General features: G+C 44.7%; 1 protein-coding gene across 1 annotated transcript; it reads left to right on the top strand.

The window, feature by feature from the left end:
• Positions 1-916: 916 nt before the first annotated feature.
• On the top strand, positions 917-15045 carry ZBTB8B (zinc finger and BTB domain containing 8B). The gene is made up of 3 exons (XM_024742394.1): positions 917-1889; positions 10718-10896; positions 14180-15045. Exons 1-3 carry the CDS (start codon positions 917-919, stop codon positions 14495-14497), a joined length of 1470 nt encoding a protein of 489 aa, XP_024598162.1. The 3' UTR covers positions 14498-15045.
• The last annotated feature ends 3239 nt before the right edge of the window (positions 15046-18284 follow it).

Here is an 18284-nt window from a genome sequence, read left to right on the forward strand (position 1 = left end):
CCCACATGCCCACAGAGTAGAGAGTGCTCTTTTCTGGAGACCCCAGTAAACATTTCATTGCTTTTCATTGGCTCTGACCAAGTCACATGGCCATCTCTGAACCAGTCACTGTGGTCAGAGGGTAAGATGTGTTGATGGTTTTAGCGTATGTTACCTCTTACACGTCCGGAGCCTGGGGATGGTGCCAGCGTTATGCAAAGCACGTTGGCTGTGGTTGGGGCCAAGAATGATTCCACCAAAGCCAAAAAGGGCACTAAAACCATAAGAATGGAGAATGCATGCTGGCTAGCCCAAGCATCCACTAAATGTTTCCACAAACTTATGGTAATGGGTGTGAGCTGAGACTGTACTTGCCAGTCTCTAAGTTCTGTATTGGGACACTGGAGACTTCCCTGGAGACTGTAATTCTTAGATTCAGGTATTATCTATATTTTGAGCCTTGAAGAAAGTAGAATGTAATTTATAAGAGCATGAACTCTGGAGGTTTTGAGTCCTGGCTCTGTTGCAGCTGGATCATCTCCTATCCTCTCTGAGTCTCAAAAGTACAGTATTAATAAGTACAATACTGTAACGTATAATATTAGTACTTACTCGTAGGGTTTTTATAAAAATTCATTGAAAGAATCCATGTAAAATACTAAGTACTGCACCCATGTACAGTTAGGAATAGTTACTTTTCTTGTTTTCATCAGTTAACCCAGTTAGACAACCTTTGATTTTTGTTAGATCCCAAACAGCCCATATTATAAAGACATTACTCAACCAGGGTTTATGGAAGAATTAAAAGAAAAACAAAACAAAACAAACAAACAAAAAACGAACATCTTATTTATAAGGTTGGGATTTGTGAATTAACTGAAAAAAAAAATCTTGGCAGAGATCCAGGCTACTCCAAGCGGCAGCAGCTGGTGGAGAAATGGAGATGCAATCCTATTACACCAAGCTCTTGGGGGAGTTGAATGAACAGCGGCAGAGGGACTTTTTCTGTGACTGCAGCATCATTGTGGAAGGGCGGATCTTCAAGGCCCACAGGAACATCTTGTTTGCCAACAGCGGCTATTTCCGAGCCCTGCTCATTCACTACATCCAGGATAGCGGGCGGCACAGCACCGCCTCCTTGGACATCGTCACCTCCGACGCCTTCTCCACCATCTTAGACTTCCTCTATTCTGGGAAGTTGGATTTGTGTGGAGAGAACGTGATTGAAGTTATGTCGGCTGCCAGCTACCTGCAGATGAACGACGTGGTGAACTTCTGCAAGACATACATCAGATCATCCCTAGACATCTGCGGAAAGATGGAGAAGGAGGCCGCTGTGGCTGCAGCGGTGGCAGCAGCGGCAGCGGCAGCAGCGCCTCATCGGGTGGACAGTGGAAGCCCCAGTTCAGGCAGGGAAGGGACCTCCTGTGAGACCAAGAGCTTGGTCTCTCCAGCCGAGGGGGAAGAGAGCGTGGATCGGCCCAGAGAGTCCCCCTGTGGTGACTGCAGAGGCTGCCACCCTCTGGCACTGGTGGGGAAAGACAGCCAGGGCAGTGGCTCAGTGGACAGTGACCGCTCCATTCGACCCAAACAGATGGAGCCCAAGGTGGAGTTCGATGCCGAGGAAGTGGAGGTGGAGGTGGGTGGACAGCTGCAGCAGCGTACTGCCCCGCTGAGCCTGGCCCACGGGGAGGAGGGTTTGCCCAGAGGCCAGGCGGTCGACTTGGCTTACAGTAACTACCACGTGAAGCAATTCCTGGAGGCGCTCCTGCGCCACAGTGCTGTCCAGAGCAAAGAGGACGCGGACCAACACTTTTCTCGGAGTTTGGAGGGAAGACCAGGTGGTGCAGAAGTAGCAGCCATGAGTTCCATGATGGATGTGCAGACTGACTGGTATGGGGAGGACTCAGGTGAGCTCCATGAGCCTCCATCGTCTGCCACTCATTTAGCACGCACTTGTGTGCCCTCTGGTCTCCCACTGTCATCCTCATCACTGGCACTGTCACTCTTGTCATCCTCATCACCACCATCACCACTGCCAGTGTTATCACCATGTTATCACTGCCCCCACCGCCAGTAGGTATTAATTGAGCACCTGCTGTGTGCAGGGCATTGCCTCTTCACGTATGTTTGTCTTTTACCTCTGCAACTAGAGTATAAGCATGTTGAGTGCAGTATGGAGACATGGAAAGAACCCATTCTCTTCCACTAACCAGCAGAGAGACTTTGGTTAAATCATGAAATTTCTTTGAATCCTTTTTGTTCAGGAGATAATCACCCCCACCTTGCCTTTCTCACAGGGTTGAGGACCAAATGAAAAGGTTTTCAGAATTTTTTCTCACATATGAGAACATGTTCTATACAGGTAGGAAATGTATCCTTCTTTGTGTCAATCATGGTGCCTGGCCCACGTAGACACTCAGTTAACATGTTGTAGTTGATGGTGTGATTTACTGGAGAATATTTTAGAGTTGAATTTGGTTTCATGTGAGTAAATTTCTTGTATCCTTTGGGAGACTGTTTAAACAGGAGAAAATCAAACAGAAATTTAATAACATGAACACATAGGACAGACCCAGGAAAACTGAGTCTGTCTGGAGACTTTTAATTTCTTTCTTTTTTTTTTTCATGTTTACAGTTTTTAATGAAAGATTACTTCATTCCTGCATCTAAATTTCATTTTTTTAAAAATCAAGAATGCTCTGTATGTCTGATTAAAACTTGACTTGAAAAACTTGAAAGTACGGTTTCTGGTCCTCAGAGACAGTGGCTTAACCAGCATGTAAAAGGTAGTGGTTGTTTTCAGTGACTACACTGTGGGAACTTGTTGAAATCTAATTTCCGTGTATATAGTAGCACTTCACAGACTGTGTCCCCCTTTCCCATCCAGCAGCCCCTCATAATGCCACATGAGTTAGGTAGAAGAAGTGTGGAGAAACTGAGACCCAAGAGGGTTTAGCGAGTTTCTTAAGAATGCAGAGCTGGTAAATGTCACAGCTAATACTAGCAACCCTGGCTGGCTCCGTTTCACTCATAAAACAAACTGTGAAGGCAGTACAAGTGGATAGAGGATTTCAGTGCACTGGGTGAGTCTGTCAACCCCTCTGCCTGTAAGCACAAGTATCAAGAAATAGTAATTCAACTGTACGTCACCCTCATTCAAGTCCATCTGTCCATCTGTAGAGGCAGATTTCCAGCTACAGGGATCTGTGGCAAGGCAGCCATCCCAGCCGCTTGCCATGCCTGTTGTCCGCCAGGTGTTGATTCGGTTCACCTGGCTCTGGGCTACATTTATTCCAAGCGCCAAGGCACAGAGTAGGACTGATTTGTTTGGTTATTCCTTTATTTGCTCAAATATCTGAGCACCTTCCTTGTGAAGATACAAAGATAAGTCAGATGTGGCTCCAGCTCTTAAAGAACTGATGGTGTCTTAGAGGAGTTAAGAGGTGTGTAAATGGCACCGTGTGGTCCAGAAGCAGAACTGGCTTCCTACTGGTAGGTCAGAGAGGCTTTATGAGAGTGGCATCTGAGTACTCACTACTATATATAAAAGAGATAAACAACAAGGACTTACCGTATAGCACAGGGAACTATATTCAGTATCTTGTTATACCTATAATGGAAAAGAATCTGAAAAAAATACATGTATATGTATAACAATCACTTTGCTTTACACCTGAAATTAACATAATATGGCAAATCAAACTATATTTCAATTTAAAAAAAAGTGGCATCTGAAGGTAAGAAGAGAAGACGGGGGAGAAATTGTAGTCAGATCACGGAAAAACTGAAATGCTAAAATGTGGGTTTCTATCTGCAGGCACAGGAGAATTTTTAGTAGTTTCTGAGCTTGGGAGTGGACAGGAGAGATTAATTTGGCCTCAGCACATGATGGTGCAGAGATGGGAGATGAGGGCAGGGAGATGGTCAGGAGGCTGTTACAGTAGTTCTGTGTTCGCATTGCTCATCTCTGACACTAGCAGACACTGTCAAAGCACATGGTCCTCCTATAATCTTCTCCCCTGGACCTCCCATCCCCAGCTCCAGCACCTGCCATTGCCTCTTGAAAAGTTCATCTATATCGGCCACCTCCACTGTTTTACTTCCCAATCTTTTCTCGGCCCACTGTGCTCTGACACTACCACCAACTCCCCCTTCCCTGAAACCACTGTCATGAGGTCAGCTATATATTTCCAGGGCCGATCCAGGGAGTGATTTTCAGGTGTTATCTTTCTTGACTACTCTTGGTAGTTAACTCTGATCTTTCCTTCTTGAAATTCTTTCCTCCCCTGGCTTCTGACACTACATGTACCCATTGCTCTTACCTCTGCCCATTCCTTTTTTTTTTTTTTTTGCGGTATGCGGGCCTCTCACTGTTGTGGCCTCTCCCGTTGCGGAGCACAGGCTCCGGAAGCACAGGCTCAGCGGCCATGGCTCACGGGCCCAGCCGCTCCACGGCATGTGGGATCTTCCCGGACCGGGGCACGAACCCGTGTCCCCTGCATCGGCAGGTGGACTCTCAACCACTGCACCACCAGGGAAGCCCCTACCCATTCCTTTTCAGCCTCATCATGGGGTCATTTAATGTCCGTGTGTCAGCATTCCACCATTGCCTTGCTTCTTCAACATCTTATTCCTGTTCATTCATTCATTTAACAGAGATTTACTGAGCACTTCCTATATTCCAGGCACTATTCATCGCAGTGAACAGAAGACAGTCTTTGTCCTCATGGAGCTGATATTCTAGCGTAGGGAGCTGGACAATAAACCAATAAGGACATATATAGTATGAAGAAGAACTAAAGCAGGGACAAAGTTGATAGAAAGTGAAGGGGATGCTGTTTTATTTAGTGTTGACCAGGAAGGCCTTTCTAACAGGTTGCCTTTAAGTGAGCAAACTGTAGAGATATCAGGGAGAACATTCCAGGCAGAGGGAAGAGAAAGCTGCAAAGGCCCAGGTGTAGGATCGCACTCAGCAAGTGAATGAAAGGGACAGCAAGGATGCTGGTGTGGCTGGAGTGGAGTGGGCAAGGCAGAGAGTTGTGGGGGATAAGGTCAGAGAGGTTGAGTGAGGGCGGACTGGGTAGGGTTTTGAAGGCCATGAGAAGGCCTTTGAATATTGCTCTTAGAAGGAAATCCACTAGAGGCTCTTGGCAGAGAGTGACTTGAGATGACATATATTAAAAGGATCCCTCTGGGTACTGTGTGCTGTCACCTCCTAAGTGGCCCTCTTCCTTCCGCTCTTGCTCTCCTGTTGACTAGAGGGGAGCATAGGTGGAAGCAGCAGGACCGTTTAGGAGGTGACTGCAATAACCCAGGTGAGAGCTGTGCTCCTTGAATCAGTGTGGTAGCAGTAGAGAGGTGAGATGTGGTTGGATTAGGACTATACTGTCTCTGAAAGGTAGAGCTGACCAGATTTGCTAATGGCTTATATAAGTGGTATGAGAAAAAAGGGGATTAAAGGTGACCTTAAGGTTTTTAGCTTGAGTGATTGATTTAAATGTTATGTTTGTGGTGCCTTTTGGATATCCCACTGAAGACGTGCAGTAAGTAATTACATCTATATGTTCGGAGTTCTGGGGAGAAATCAGAGCTGAGATATAAATTTGGGAGTCATTAATGGGTCCATGGAATTTAAAACCTGTATGTTCCATGAACCTATAGATCTAGAAGGAGAAGACAAGAGATCTAAGGACTGAGTCCTAACCCGACATTTAGAGGTCAGGAAAATAGGGGAACCAGCTAAGGAAACTGAGAAGGGGCAGCCAGTGAGGTAGGAGGGAATCAAAAAGAGTGATAGATGCCAAGAGGAGAAAATGTTTCAAGAAAAAGGAGAAATCAACTATGTCCAGTACTGTGTATAGGCAGATTGAGAACTGATCATTGGGTTTAGTGATGGAGAGGTCATTGATGAGCAGTATCAATGAAGTGGTGGACAAAAGACCAAACAGAGTAGCCTTAAAAGAGAACTCAGGGGTTCTGAGTTCTGGCTGAAAGGGCATATGAGGTTAAGGTTTTTATTAAGGTGGAGGATCTAACAGCATTTCTTTACTGATGAGAGTGATCCAGGAGAGAGGAAGATAAATGATAATGGAAGAGTGAGAGACAATGGATAGATCGAGGAGAGATGGGGGTCCCATGTATAAGTGGAGGGATGGTCTCGCCTTGGATGGGAGGGAGAACAATTCATTCATAGTAACAGGAGTGAAAGCGGATGAGATGTGTTCATATTGGAGGTTGGGGGGTGGCTGGGACCATGTAGACATTCTCTTCTGCTTGCCCCTCCTTCTCAATGAAATAAGAAGCAAGGACAGCAGCTGACAGTGAGGAAGGGGTAGGAGGGGTGGGAGATTTGAGCAGAGGGAAGGTATGAAATAGTCACTGAGAAGAGTGGGAGAGTGAATGAACCAGGGAAATACTTAGGATTCTTGGGCAGAACCAAGGACTCTTTTTTTTTTTTTTTGCGGTACGCGGGCCTCTCACTGTTGTGGCCTCTCCCGTTGCGGAGCACAGGCTCCGGAAGCGCAGGCTCAGCGGCCGTGGCTCACGGGTGCAGCCGCTCCGCGGCATGTGGGATCCTCCCGGACCGGGGAATGAACCCGTGTCCCCTGCATCAGCAGGCGGACTCTCAACCACTGCGCCACCAGGGAAGCCCCCCAAGGGCTCTTTTGATATTATAGTAGTCAGATGGTGATGGTTGGATTGATTTAAAGTGAGACTGGAACAGAGTTGTGCATTTTTTTCCAGTGACGTGAACTTGCCTTGTTTCACCTACAGAATAGGCAGAGAGTTATATTGAACCAGATGAATACGGATAGAGGGAGACAGTGGACCAAGGCAGCTGAGGGCATATGCAAAGGAGTGATTTCATTGATGGGCTATAGGCACTCAGCTGGGGAAGGAGGGGAGTGAGGACTCGAGGAGGAGAAGGGCAGTAAAATGGAAGTATAGTCCATGGCTTGGACGTCCCGGTAGAGAAGGAACACCTACGGGGTGAGCTGGAAAGATATAAAGCGGTGATTGGAAAGTGGAGCGCTTGAAATGTGGGTTATGGAGTGAGTACAGTTATTGGCAATATCTAGGCCTGGGGCCGTGATTCTCATCCCTGTCCGTACATTAGACTGGGAAGGATGCTTTCAAAATATGACGCTTGGGTCCCACCCCACCCATTAGCTTGGGATGGGGATTGGATATCAGTATTTATTTTCATTTTAAGCTTCCCAGATGATTCTAATATGCAGGCAGAGTTGGGAGCTCTTTGTCTAGGATTGGGTGGCTGAGGTGGAGTGGAGGATAAGGACGTTGGAAGAAAGGAGGTCCGGGAACAGAGAGGCCAGGGTATGGCGAGGGTGATTTTCGGTATTCACACCAAGAATTATGCCAGGAGTTGAGCCTGAAGGCAATGTGATCAAATCTCCAAGGAGTGAGGGGATGATCTAGGGGCTCCTAGATGACTGTAACAAGGATGAGTAGCAGTATCATCTGATGGGAGGAACTCCAAAAGATCTTAGGGTTTTTAAGGAAGGAGGGAGGGACAGTGGTCTGGAGATGACAGTGAAGCACAAGGAAGACCACCCTCCCATGATCCAGGGTGTCAAGGCAGTGGGTTAACGGAAGCAGGGTGCTTAGGGGAGAGCCAGACCTCAGTTAAAGCAACCACTCTAATCTGCTGAGGACTCTCAAAACTGTATGCTTCTCTTCTTTCCCTGAGCTCCAGATTTATCTGTCTAACCCAGATATTCCCCCATGGATGCTCTGAGCCTGCCTCAAACATCGTAAAACCCAAACAGACCTCCTCATCCATCCTGCACCTGCTTTTCCTTCTGTGTTCCCTGCCTCGGTTTATTCCACCGTCACCCACCAAGTCAGCTAACCCAGAATCAGTGTCATTTAGAATCTTCTCTTTCCCTGCTCTCTCCTCCCCAATGTGGTCATCGAGTGCTATTAATTTTACTTCTCAAACCTTTCTCCTTCTCTCCACCTCCACAGCCCTGGCTTTAATTCATGTCATCGCTCATCCCCTCCCACCTGGACTTCCTGCCTTTAATCTTGCCTCTCTTAAATCCTTCCCCTGCATTATCCCCAGAGGGATCCTTTAAAGGTCAAGTCTCACCTTGCACCTTCCCAGCTTAAAACCCACCTGCTTAGAGAATAAAGTCCAAGTTCCTTAACATATCAGCTTTGCAGAGACAGGGATTTTTGTCTTTTCTGATCACTGCTGTATCCCCAGGTCTTAGAACACAGCCTGGCACATCATAGATGCTCAGTATAAATTTGTTGAATAAATGCATGAATGTGACCTTCTTGACCTTTCCTTGGCTTCATTCCTCATCCCTCTCCACCCCACTTAATATTTTATATTCTCATTTACCTCTGTGCCTAAGCATGTGTTGTTCCCCTCCCTGAGATACCTTTCTCTTTCTCAAACTCCTAGTGAACTCCTATTCATCCTTTAAAACCTTGCTCAAAGGTCATCTCTCCTGTGAAATCTTCTCTGAACTCCAGGAGAGAATTCATTACTTTCTTTTCTACATTTCTTCATCACTTTGAACTTTGCCTGTGTTATATTATATTGTATGAATTTGTTTCCATGTCTTTCTCTCCTGCTAGACTTAACTTCTTGAGGGAAGAAACAGGTATCTTGGTAAAGATGCACCTTGACACAGTGCCTCGAATGTAATAGGCATTCAGGTGAACTGTTTTTTTTTTTTTGGAGCAATCAGATCATAAGAGAGGAAGGAAAGTGTTGCGATAATTCATACTTTTCTGATGGAAAAATAGTTAACAGTTGTTTTTTTCCAAGGATTAACACTAGACCCATTTTACTCAATGTTTTTATAGTCGGGAAGAAGGTGATAGTACAATGCCAGCCTGATGGGGGTAAATGACGGGAGGAGTCCACAGTACCAGAGGAGTGAGCAGGAAACTGACATCTCAGCACCAGTGTGATCAGTGACAAATAAATAATCCAACATATATATGCAGTGTTGAGCCATGAGCTGCTGCTTTTATTCTGGGAAACAGATTTTGGAGTCACTATAGATTACGCAAAATGTTAAGCATTATCAGGATGGGAACTAGAAACTAAAGAGAATAATCTTCATCTGTACATAGAATGATGTTGGGTTCTCACTTGACATTCAGTTTGCCATACTTTTGGCAGCACCTCAGGAAAGGTAAATCCCTATTAGGTGTCCTGAGAAGGTCCCAAAGAAAAGGAGTTACTCCCGTGTTGAGAGAGACCACAAGAGCCTGGCCAGCTTAATCAGAAAAGAAACACCGAGGTGTTGATGATGTGACAAAAATGGTTAACATTTATGAGAGCTTACTATATGCCAGCTGCTGTGCTTTAGGCATTACCTCATTTCATTCTTACCACAATCTTATGAGGTGGGAACTATTATCATCCCTATGTTACAGATGAGTAAAGCACAGAGAAGTTAAGTGAGATGTGCAAGGTCACACAGCTGGTAAGTGGTAGAGCCAGGACTTGAACTCAGGTTTCTGTGCCTGGAAAGGTTGAGTTACTAGTGCCTCCACATATAATATGATGTGATCAAAGTCTGTAAAATTCTGAAGGGCATGGATAGAGGAGACAAATCTTGGAATACTACAATAAGGGTAACTCAGGAAACTTGAAAGGAACAGTTTTTATACATGTGGGTGATAGTCATGTTGTCACCTTAACGGGTGTATGAGCAAGGTGGAAAAAAAAGAGTTCTAAAAAATTTAAGTGAATTTTTAAGATATTTGATGATTTCAGATATATAGAGTTAATATGAACTCCAAACAATGTAGGGTCTGCATCATAGCAAACCACTTCTACACATGTCTGGAAGCTATTATTAGGAGCTGCTGTTAAAGAAAGCATGAATACTGACCCAGTGGTCTGTTCCATCGTAATAGTTTTTTCAAACTTTTGAGGATCATTAAATCAACTCAGGAGGTTTGTATTAGCCAGCTCAGGCAACCATAACAGAATACCACAGACTGAGCAGTTTAAACAACAGAAATTTATTGTCTCACAGTTTTGGAGGTGCAGAGTCCAAGATCAGGTGCCAGCAGGGTTGGTGTCTGGTGAGAGCTCTCTTTCTGGCTTGCAGACGACTGCCTTCTTGCTGGTCCTCACATGACCTTTCCTCTGTACAAGAGTAGGGAGAGAAAGCCATCTCTGGCATAGTTTCCTCTTCTTATAAGGACACCAGTCCTACCAGATTCGAGCTCTACCCTTACGACCTCATTTAACCTTAATTACCTCCTTAAAGGCCCTGTCTTCACATATAGTCACATTGGAGGTTATGGCTTCAATGTATGAATTTGAGGGGGATGAAATTCAGTCTAGAACAGGGTCTCAATCATTATTGTCCTAAAATGAAATCAAAGAGAATAGACATTATCAGAGTGAGTATTATTTTGGGAAGCTTTTCAAGTTGTCCACATGAAGATATATGTGTTCTAAGGTTGTAATATGAGCTGTGTTTTCTAACTGTGAGCCACAGAGAAGTTTCAAAGCTGAGGCCTTACAGCATTCCTTGCAATCTTATATCAGAAGCCCACCTTCTCCTCTGGCTGACTGGGAGCCAGAGTGGCAATTTGCAGACACTGTTTCGCTGTTAGCTGCTGGTGGAGTTGGGGTCCTTCTTCTCGACCTGGGCTGGTCGAACTCCCCTGCTCTGGATCCCATCCATCGGAGGGTGGCCAGTGTTGTTGCTGCTTACGGTACCATTTGGTTCCCCAGGTGGTGTGCTGGTGGTGCCCATCAAGCTACACAAGTGTCCTTTCTGCCCCTACACTGCCAAACAGAAGGGCATCCTTAAGCGGCACATCCGCTCACACACGGGGGAGCGGCCCTACCCCTGTGAGACCTGCGGCAAGAGGTTCACCCGCCAGGAGCATCTGCGGGGCCACGCGCTCAGCGTAAGTGGAGGAGCTGGCGGTTCTCTCGGGACGGTGGGGTGGGAGTGGCGGTGGTTCATGACGTTCGTCTAATGTGAGGGCAAGGCCAGTCTGTATTTCTCTTCTCTGTCCACTGGGGTATTTCCAGAGAATTTTTTTTTTTTTTTCTTGCGGTATGCAGGCCTCTCACCGTTGTGGCCTCGCCCGTTGTGGAGCACAGGCTCCGGACGCGCAGGCTCAGCGGCCATGGCTCACGGGCCCAGCCGCTCCGCGGCACGTGGGATCTTCCCAGACCGGGGCACGAACCCGTGTCCCCTGCATCGGCAGGCGGACTCTCAACCACTGCGCCACCAGGGAAGCCCTCCAGAGAATTTTAAACATGTATTTCTGCTACTAAATTACACCTGGGTTGGTGGCACTTAGAGAAAGTTAAAACTTATATGGTAACAGACTAGTTTGCTTAGGAGGAAAGTTAAGAAAGTTTAGACCCTAGTCAGGGATGGTTGTCAAAAGGCAGAGAACACTGAGGCTTAGACAGGGGATTGTGGGTCCGTTCCCTGTGGTGTGATGCCAGAGGTAAGTTGCATTCTCGGTTTCCCACCCAACCTCAGCACCCCGGGATGGGGAAGAGATATACTGCCATTTATAGGGCTACCTGTGAGCAGCAAAGATGACCCAGCCCAAGCGGACCTCCCCTCCCACTGGCTGCCGCCTAGGATTCTGTCTCCCATGTGAGTGGGTGATTCCTACCTGCTAAAAAGCATTCAGGCCATTTAGAAAGGCATTGCATTTAAGATCATCTTTGAGCAAGGCAATCAGTCTTTGGAAAATCCAACATAAAAATGGTTTGGATTTCAAAAGACACTATCAAGAATGTGAAAAGACAACCCACAGAATGGGAGAAGAATCTTTGTGAATCATTTATCTGCTAAGGATCTAATAACCAGAATATATAAAGAACTCTTGGGCTTCCCTGGTGGCTCAGTGGTTGAGAGTCCGCCTGCCGATGCAGGGAAATTCAACAATAAAAAGACAACCCAATTAAACAATGGATGTGAATAGACGTTTCTCCAAAGAAGATAAACAAATGGCCAATAAGCACATGAAAAGATGCTCAACATTAGTCACAGGAAAATATAAATCACAGCCACGATGAGATGCCACTTCACACAAACTAGGATTGCTATAATAATAATAAAAAAACCAAAAACAGATAGTAACAAAGTGTTGGCAAGGATGTGGAGACACTAGAACCCTCATATACTGCTAGGGGGCACATAAAATGGTGCAGCCACTGTAGAAGAGAGTTTGGCGGTTCCTCAAAAGGTTAAGCATGAAGGAGGACCCAGCAATTCTACACAAGAGAACTAAAACAGACATTCACACAAAAACTTGCATAAAGATGTTCGTAGCAGCATTATTCATAATAGCCAAAAAGTAGAAACAACCCAAATGTCCACCAACTGATGAATGAATAAACAAAACGTGGCATATCTATACGATGGATACATTTTATTCAGCCATAAAATGAAATGAGTTCCTGATACATGCTACAACATGGAACAACCTTGAAAGCATCATGCTATGTGAAAGAAGCCAGTCACAACAGGCCACCTATTATGTGATCTCATTTATATGAAATATAAAAAGTGGGCAGACCTATGGAGATGGAGAGTAGATTAGTGGTTGGGGCATGGGGGATGGAAGAGGCATGACTGTTAATGCACACAGGCTTTCTTTATGGAGTGATGAAAATTTCCGGAATTAGATGGTGGTGATGGTTGTACAACCTCATGAGTATACTTAAAACCACTGAATTGTACACTTTAAAAATGGTGAATTTTATGGTATGTGAATTATGGTTTTGAAAGAATCCAGATTTAAGACAAGTACAAGGTTACTGACCGCCTCTGCTCTCAGTGCTGGCTCTAGCACACTTGTCTGAGAGTGGCCTTACCTGCTCTCAGTGCTGGCCCTAGCACACTTATCTGAGAGTGGCCTTACCCCAAGGCCTTAAGTTTTTGTTTGTCTTTTTTTTTTTTTCTTCAAATTATATCTCCAGTCCATCTTGACAACAATAGGTCCCTGGGTACCTTTAAGATGTTTCATTGGTTGGAATCCTCATTCCCTCTATTTTTCCACTTTGTACGAGGTCCAGTCTACTGCAGCCCAAAGAGGTAGTCTTCAAAGGCTCCATCAGGTTGCAAGGGTCACATACACACTCGGGTTGGCTCAGGCATTGGGGGTTTAGTATAGGAAACCCAGGAAACCTCAGGGGAAGCAGGGACATAGGTCAGGATGTAACGGCAACTCCAGCAACCTGGGTATCGTTGTTGACCCTTCTTCTGCATCAGCCTCTCTCTGTCACTGCCTCTTGTGTGTATCCTGCATCCAGAGCTCTCTAAAAGAGAGGTTCTGATTGATTCACAGATCCCCTATTGGCTGGAGTTCCTGAAAAGTGCATGCATTAGAAAGATAGCTCCTTATATAGAGGGGACCCCTGGGACTGCTGCCCTCATAAGGAGCTGCACGGAGTAGGAGATCAGGTTCTCTTTTCTAGTATGCAAAGCTCTTTTCATAAGTAAGGAATGCATTTATCAATTAAAAAGTCAAGGGTGAAGCATCTGCTGACACTTTTAGAGAATACACTGTCTGGCAAATCTGCCTTCCTAATAGCTAAACAATCCAAGGTACGTAAGAGGCCATGCCTAAAATCCTAATCGGTTCACTGAGTGCCTTTTATGTGCCAGGCACTAGGGATATAGTAACAAATGTGACAGAGGACAGAGAACATGAATGAGGATAGTCCGTGACCTCTTGGAGCTTAGAATCTAGTGAATTTTACCAATGATTTGTTAGAAATAAAACAAAGGGAGAAGTATAGGTGAGACTATATAGCTGGGGGACCTAATCTGGCCTGGAGCATCAGAGAAGACTTCCTTGAAAGTCATTAGTGGGAATTCCCTGGCGGTCCAGTGATGAGGACTCTGAGCTTTCACTGCCGAGGACGCGGGTTCTAAGGGGAACTAAGATCGCCGTAAGCTGCGCGGCACAGCTTGGGGGGGATAAAAAAGGCATTAGTAAGGAGGGAGGGGTGACAGTGGGGAGGAGGGCACACTCCACGCATGTCCGATGGCCCTGGGGTGGAAAGGACCTTGGTGAGGCTGAGACTGTGGCAGAGAGAGCAAGAGGGAGAGTGGTGAGAAATGAGACTGGAGGGTCAGCCAGGGGCCATGTCTCATGGGGCCCTGAAGGCCATGACTCAACCCTTTTTCTGTGACATTTACTGTGCTGGTGATTTTAGGTCCATAGGTCCAACCGTCCAATTATCTGCAAGGGCTGCAGAAGAACCTTCACAAGTCACCTGTCGCAGGGGCTGCGGCGCTTCGGGCTGTGTGACAGCTGCACCTGCGTTACAGACACACCTGATGATGATGACGAATTGATGCCCATCAACCTCAGCCTGGTGGAGGCTTCGTCCGAGAGCCAAGGAAAGAGTGACACAGACAATGACTGGCCAATCTACGTGGAGTCTGGTGAGGAAAACGACCCCGGCGGAGAGGATTCGGATGATAGACCCCAAATTCAGCCCAGCTTATCAGATGGAGAGATGCTTACGTAGCAATAAATTAGTGGAGAAGAAGGTTTAGAATTTGTTCTTGCCAGTTCTGTGGTTGAAAGCCACCCTTTTTCCAATTTTGTGGAACCCTGAGAAGAACATTTTTTCACTGTTATTTGCATTTCTGTTAGACTACATGGTGGAGGTTGGATTCTGTGACTCAAAGGACTTTTTAGTGCCGCCCTTGATTTCTGAAAGCTTTCTGAGTGAATCAAGGTTGGCTCTGAGGCGTCCCGTTTTTCCTGCCGTGCATCCAAACTCCTGTTTGAAGGAAGATAACAGAGTCTCCATACTTTTTTCATAGTGTCTCAATCTTTCTGCATTCCTGTGTCGTCATCCTCTTGCTCTGAAAAGGTGGGCAAGAATATATTAAGTTTTGAGATCAATCTTACTTCTGCCAAGCCTCTTCTAATGAATTCCGTACTTTAATTTTCTGGTGGTGTATTAAGGAGAAAGTTTCCTTGATATAAGGCAGACACAGTCGTCTGGCTATATGACTGTAAAAATTACTTTCTAAATCTAAGATTGCAGTTTTAAAGGCTGGGGGTGTTTATGTGCAGACAAGCATGGAAATGAGCTGCAAGTTTCCTTATGGCACTGTGACTTGCCCCATTGAATTAAATTTTAAGTTAGCCCCGGGAAGGGAGCCTGAGAGCCCAGGTCTGGGTGGTTTCCCTGTCTGGCTTGGGATTTAACAATTCTGTGCACACAAATAACCTGTTTTATGATCATAAAACAAGGCATTTGGGCAAAACTCAAAATGCTCCTATGCGTTTTCCAGCCATTTCCAAGAAGCCACTGCTGTGTAACCTGGAAATGCAGCCACCACTGACATTCCTCTACTTCGTTTATGAATAGAACTTTAATTGGTGAGAAAGGGTAAGCCAATATAAGCAAGTTATATGTTTAAATTGTTTACCTTTTAAAAGATCCTTTGGAGGGAAAGGGAAGGTTACTAGAAGAACAGGTTTTTAAAACGAGTCTGCTTTTCACCCACTTTGCAGCCATGCAATTATTCTAACAGAAGAGACTGTATTTCTTTAAAAGTCTAAAGAGCAGGAAATATTAGGGATTAAAGATATTTAAGGCACTTTCATAATTTTGTCTTATGTTAAAGTATCCAAAATGAATTTTCTTCCTTTAATTTTACTATAGTTGTATTTCAAAAGATGGTAAAAAAAAACACAAAACACTTTCCTTTCTGCCTCTTGAACAAAAAGAGATAATCAAAAAATTGTAAACTGGCTTGTAAATAAACGTTAGCATTGAAGGGTTCAGAAGGTGTTTAAACTGTACTTCTCAATAGAAGTTAGAACCCTAGGATGGTGCTAGCCCCAGACAGCAGCTGAATTCTTGGATCCCAGTCCACACAGTAGGACCACACATTGGCCTGAAGTAGACTGGAAGTTTAAAAACCGGTCTATTAACAGAGATAGTCGGAAAATTATTGTTTTAGATCAAGAATTACACATTGAAAAATTTCAAGGACCAGAAACACTTCTTACCAGAAATGAAAATATTAGCGTTGTTTTAAAAGCAGGACCTTAGCAAAAGGGAAACCTAAAAGGAGGTGTAGAAGATATACTTTGCAGGGAGTTATGTTTGATATTTTCATTCTCTCCGTTCAAAGCATTTCTGATGTTTTCATATGACTTTTCTACCTCACAGTTCAACGCTCTGCCTGCTTTCTCTGGCAGAGCAGTGATCCTCTCTGGTGACCCCATAACCTATTCACATCACTGGGTGCAAAATAAAAAATTTTACATTAGAGATTACACTCTAAGACAGTGATTTTCAACTGGGGGTGATTTTGCCCCCCAGAGTACATATATCTGGCAATGTCTGGAGACATTGGCTGTTTGGAGTTTGCATGTCGGCATTGGGAATAACTGAATTCGGTCACTGAATTCTACCACTTTTAAAGGAGATACTTCCTCTGTGTGGACTATCAGATAATAAACTGTCCTCAGTTTTAAATTTATGTTCCCATTTGGTGGTCAGTATTTATAATCTGCACAGTGTCTCTGAGGTTTAATTTGTGGAGTTGGTGATATTTTTATAAGTAAATTCACAATTGGGCCCAACGCAGACCATTAGTGATTTAGTTTATATTTGGCATCTTTCTGGCATATTCAGTTCCAGTGTGCAAAGGGATTTTTTTTCCTAATATTACATATACTGCATGGATGGGAACAGGATTTTTACTTGTAATGGGATTGAAAAGTGGCACCCTTGCGAAGTTGCTTCTTTTGGGAGAAGGGAACAGGCTTTCACAGGGGTTGGAAAGGGATATAAATAAGGCCTGGATCTGTAATACCTTTAGAAATGACATAGAGCATCATGGCTTCTGGTCATTTGGCAGAAAGATGCCAGTCTGATGTAAATATTTTGGTGGTCACTATACTTTGAATATTCCTTAAGAAAGCTATTGACCCAGTGGTCTGCAGAATGTTGTGAAATAGAGTATCCTGGAGGTTCAGAATATTATGAAGGGTTTTTAAATTTTGTTGTTGTTGTTAATTGATGTTGTAATAAACCCCACGTAGAGAAAGGCAACAGGCAGGGCTGCATGCACTGATTCTGAGGGCGGTGGGGAGACTGGAGTGGCCTTTGGTCACTTGAATTCTTACTGTTTCATTTGGACGTCTAGGTTTTTCTTGTGTGTCCTTTGTGCATTGACAATAGAATTATCTCTGTGAAGTGTAATGTAATAGGGTAGAGAGGGGCAAGGGGATGGGGTGGGTGAGAAGTTCCTGTTACGCTCTGTTTTGAGCATTACCACTGTACTTCCTGTCATTGTTGGTCCTTTGTAACTTGCTTTGTGCTTTCATGTGTTCGCGCTGTCTTTTAACCCCAAAAGGGGGGTGCTTTATTCAGTTGCTTATGATAGGCAATGTTTTCATTGATTTTTGCTCAATATTTCCACCAAATATTGCTGTGTTCCTCAAACGTTTCATTAAAGCTATGAAAATTTGAATTCTTTTCTTCAAATAATGCTTCTATAGAGTTAAATGAAAAGTTGTTTGTTTGGCAAGGGTAGTTTGGTTGGTTTCTAATACGTCCTAGTTTTCAAAGGTGACACTAACTCACACCATTGAGATCAGATGATATGGAAGCTTCATAACTTGAGGAGGACATTTAGCATCTGTTCTGACCCTCCAGATGGATAATTTTACTACTGCCAATGCTTCATTGACAGCTGTGGCTTGGGGAAACAATTTTTATATCCATCATTTGATATTTTGGCCCTCTGTCAGTAGCATAGTAAAAATTATTGGGGGTTAGGATTGGGATTATGTGTTCAGATGAAGAAGGTTTAGCAGTAACAAGCTTGGGGATTTTAAGGGAAGGCATCAATTTGAGATATATGTCTTGATCATGTGTAATGGATATGGATTATCTGTCATGCAGACTGTGAAGGGTATGATTAGGATTTTTGGGGAAGCAGAAGAATGTGCCAGACAGTTTCACTTCTTTCTATTATCCATAGTCTCTGAGGAGCTTCTCCTGCCACCAGAAAAAGCAAGCAAATAGTAATATAGTGCCCTCCAGGGGTCTAGTTAGGCACAATAGAATGTTTAGAAACATTCAAACTCATAAACTACCACAGCAGATTCGCTTAGAAGGACACAGGATGGGAAGCACGGGTCACCAGCAGGGCGGAGCCAGTTGTTGTTCCTCCGTCGGAGTCCCTGCATCTGTCCCTGTGGTTCAGGTGCAAGGAGACAGACCCACGTCGGGCAAGTATGGAAGCTATTCTGGCTTAAAAGCCTCTTGTCCCATGGGGGCA

This window comes from Neophocaena asiaeorientalis, unplaced genomic scaffold (assembly GCF_003031525.2).
Source record: "Neophocaena asiaeorientalis asiaeorientalis breed wild unplaced genomic scaffold, Neophocaena_asiaeorientalis_V1.1 scaffold1580, whole genome shotgun sequence".
NCBI classification, from domain to species: Eukaryota; Metazoa; Chordata; class Mammalia; order Artiodactyla; family Phocoenidae; genus Neophocaena; species Neophocaena asiaeorientalis.

Coding starts and splice junctions, on each gene's coding strand:
- ZBTB8B (XM_024742394.1), top strand. CDS start 917: ATGGAGATGCAATCCTATTACACCAAGCTCTTGGGGGAGTTGAATGAA. Junction 1,890..10,717: donor CTGGTATGGGGAGGACTCAG/GTGAGCTCCATG, acceptor TTGGTTCCCCAG/GTGGTGTGCTGGTGGTGCCC. Junction 10,897..14,179: donor TGCGGGGCCACGCGCTCAGC/GTAAGTGGAGGA, acceptor TGGTGATTTTAG/GTCCATAGGTCCAACCGTCC.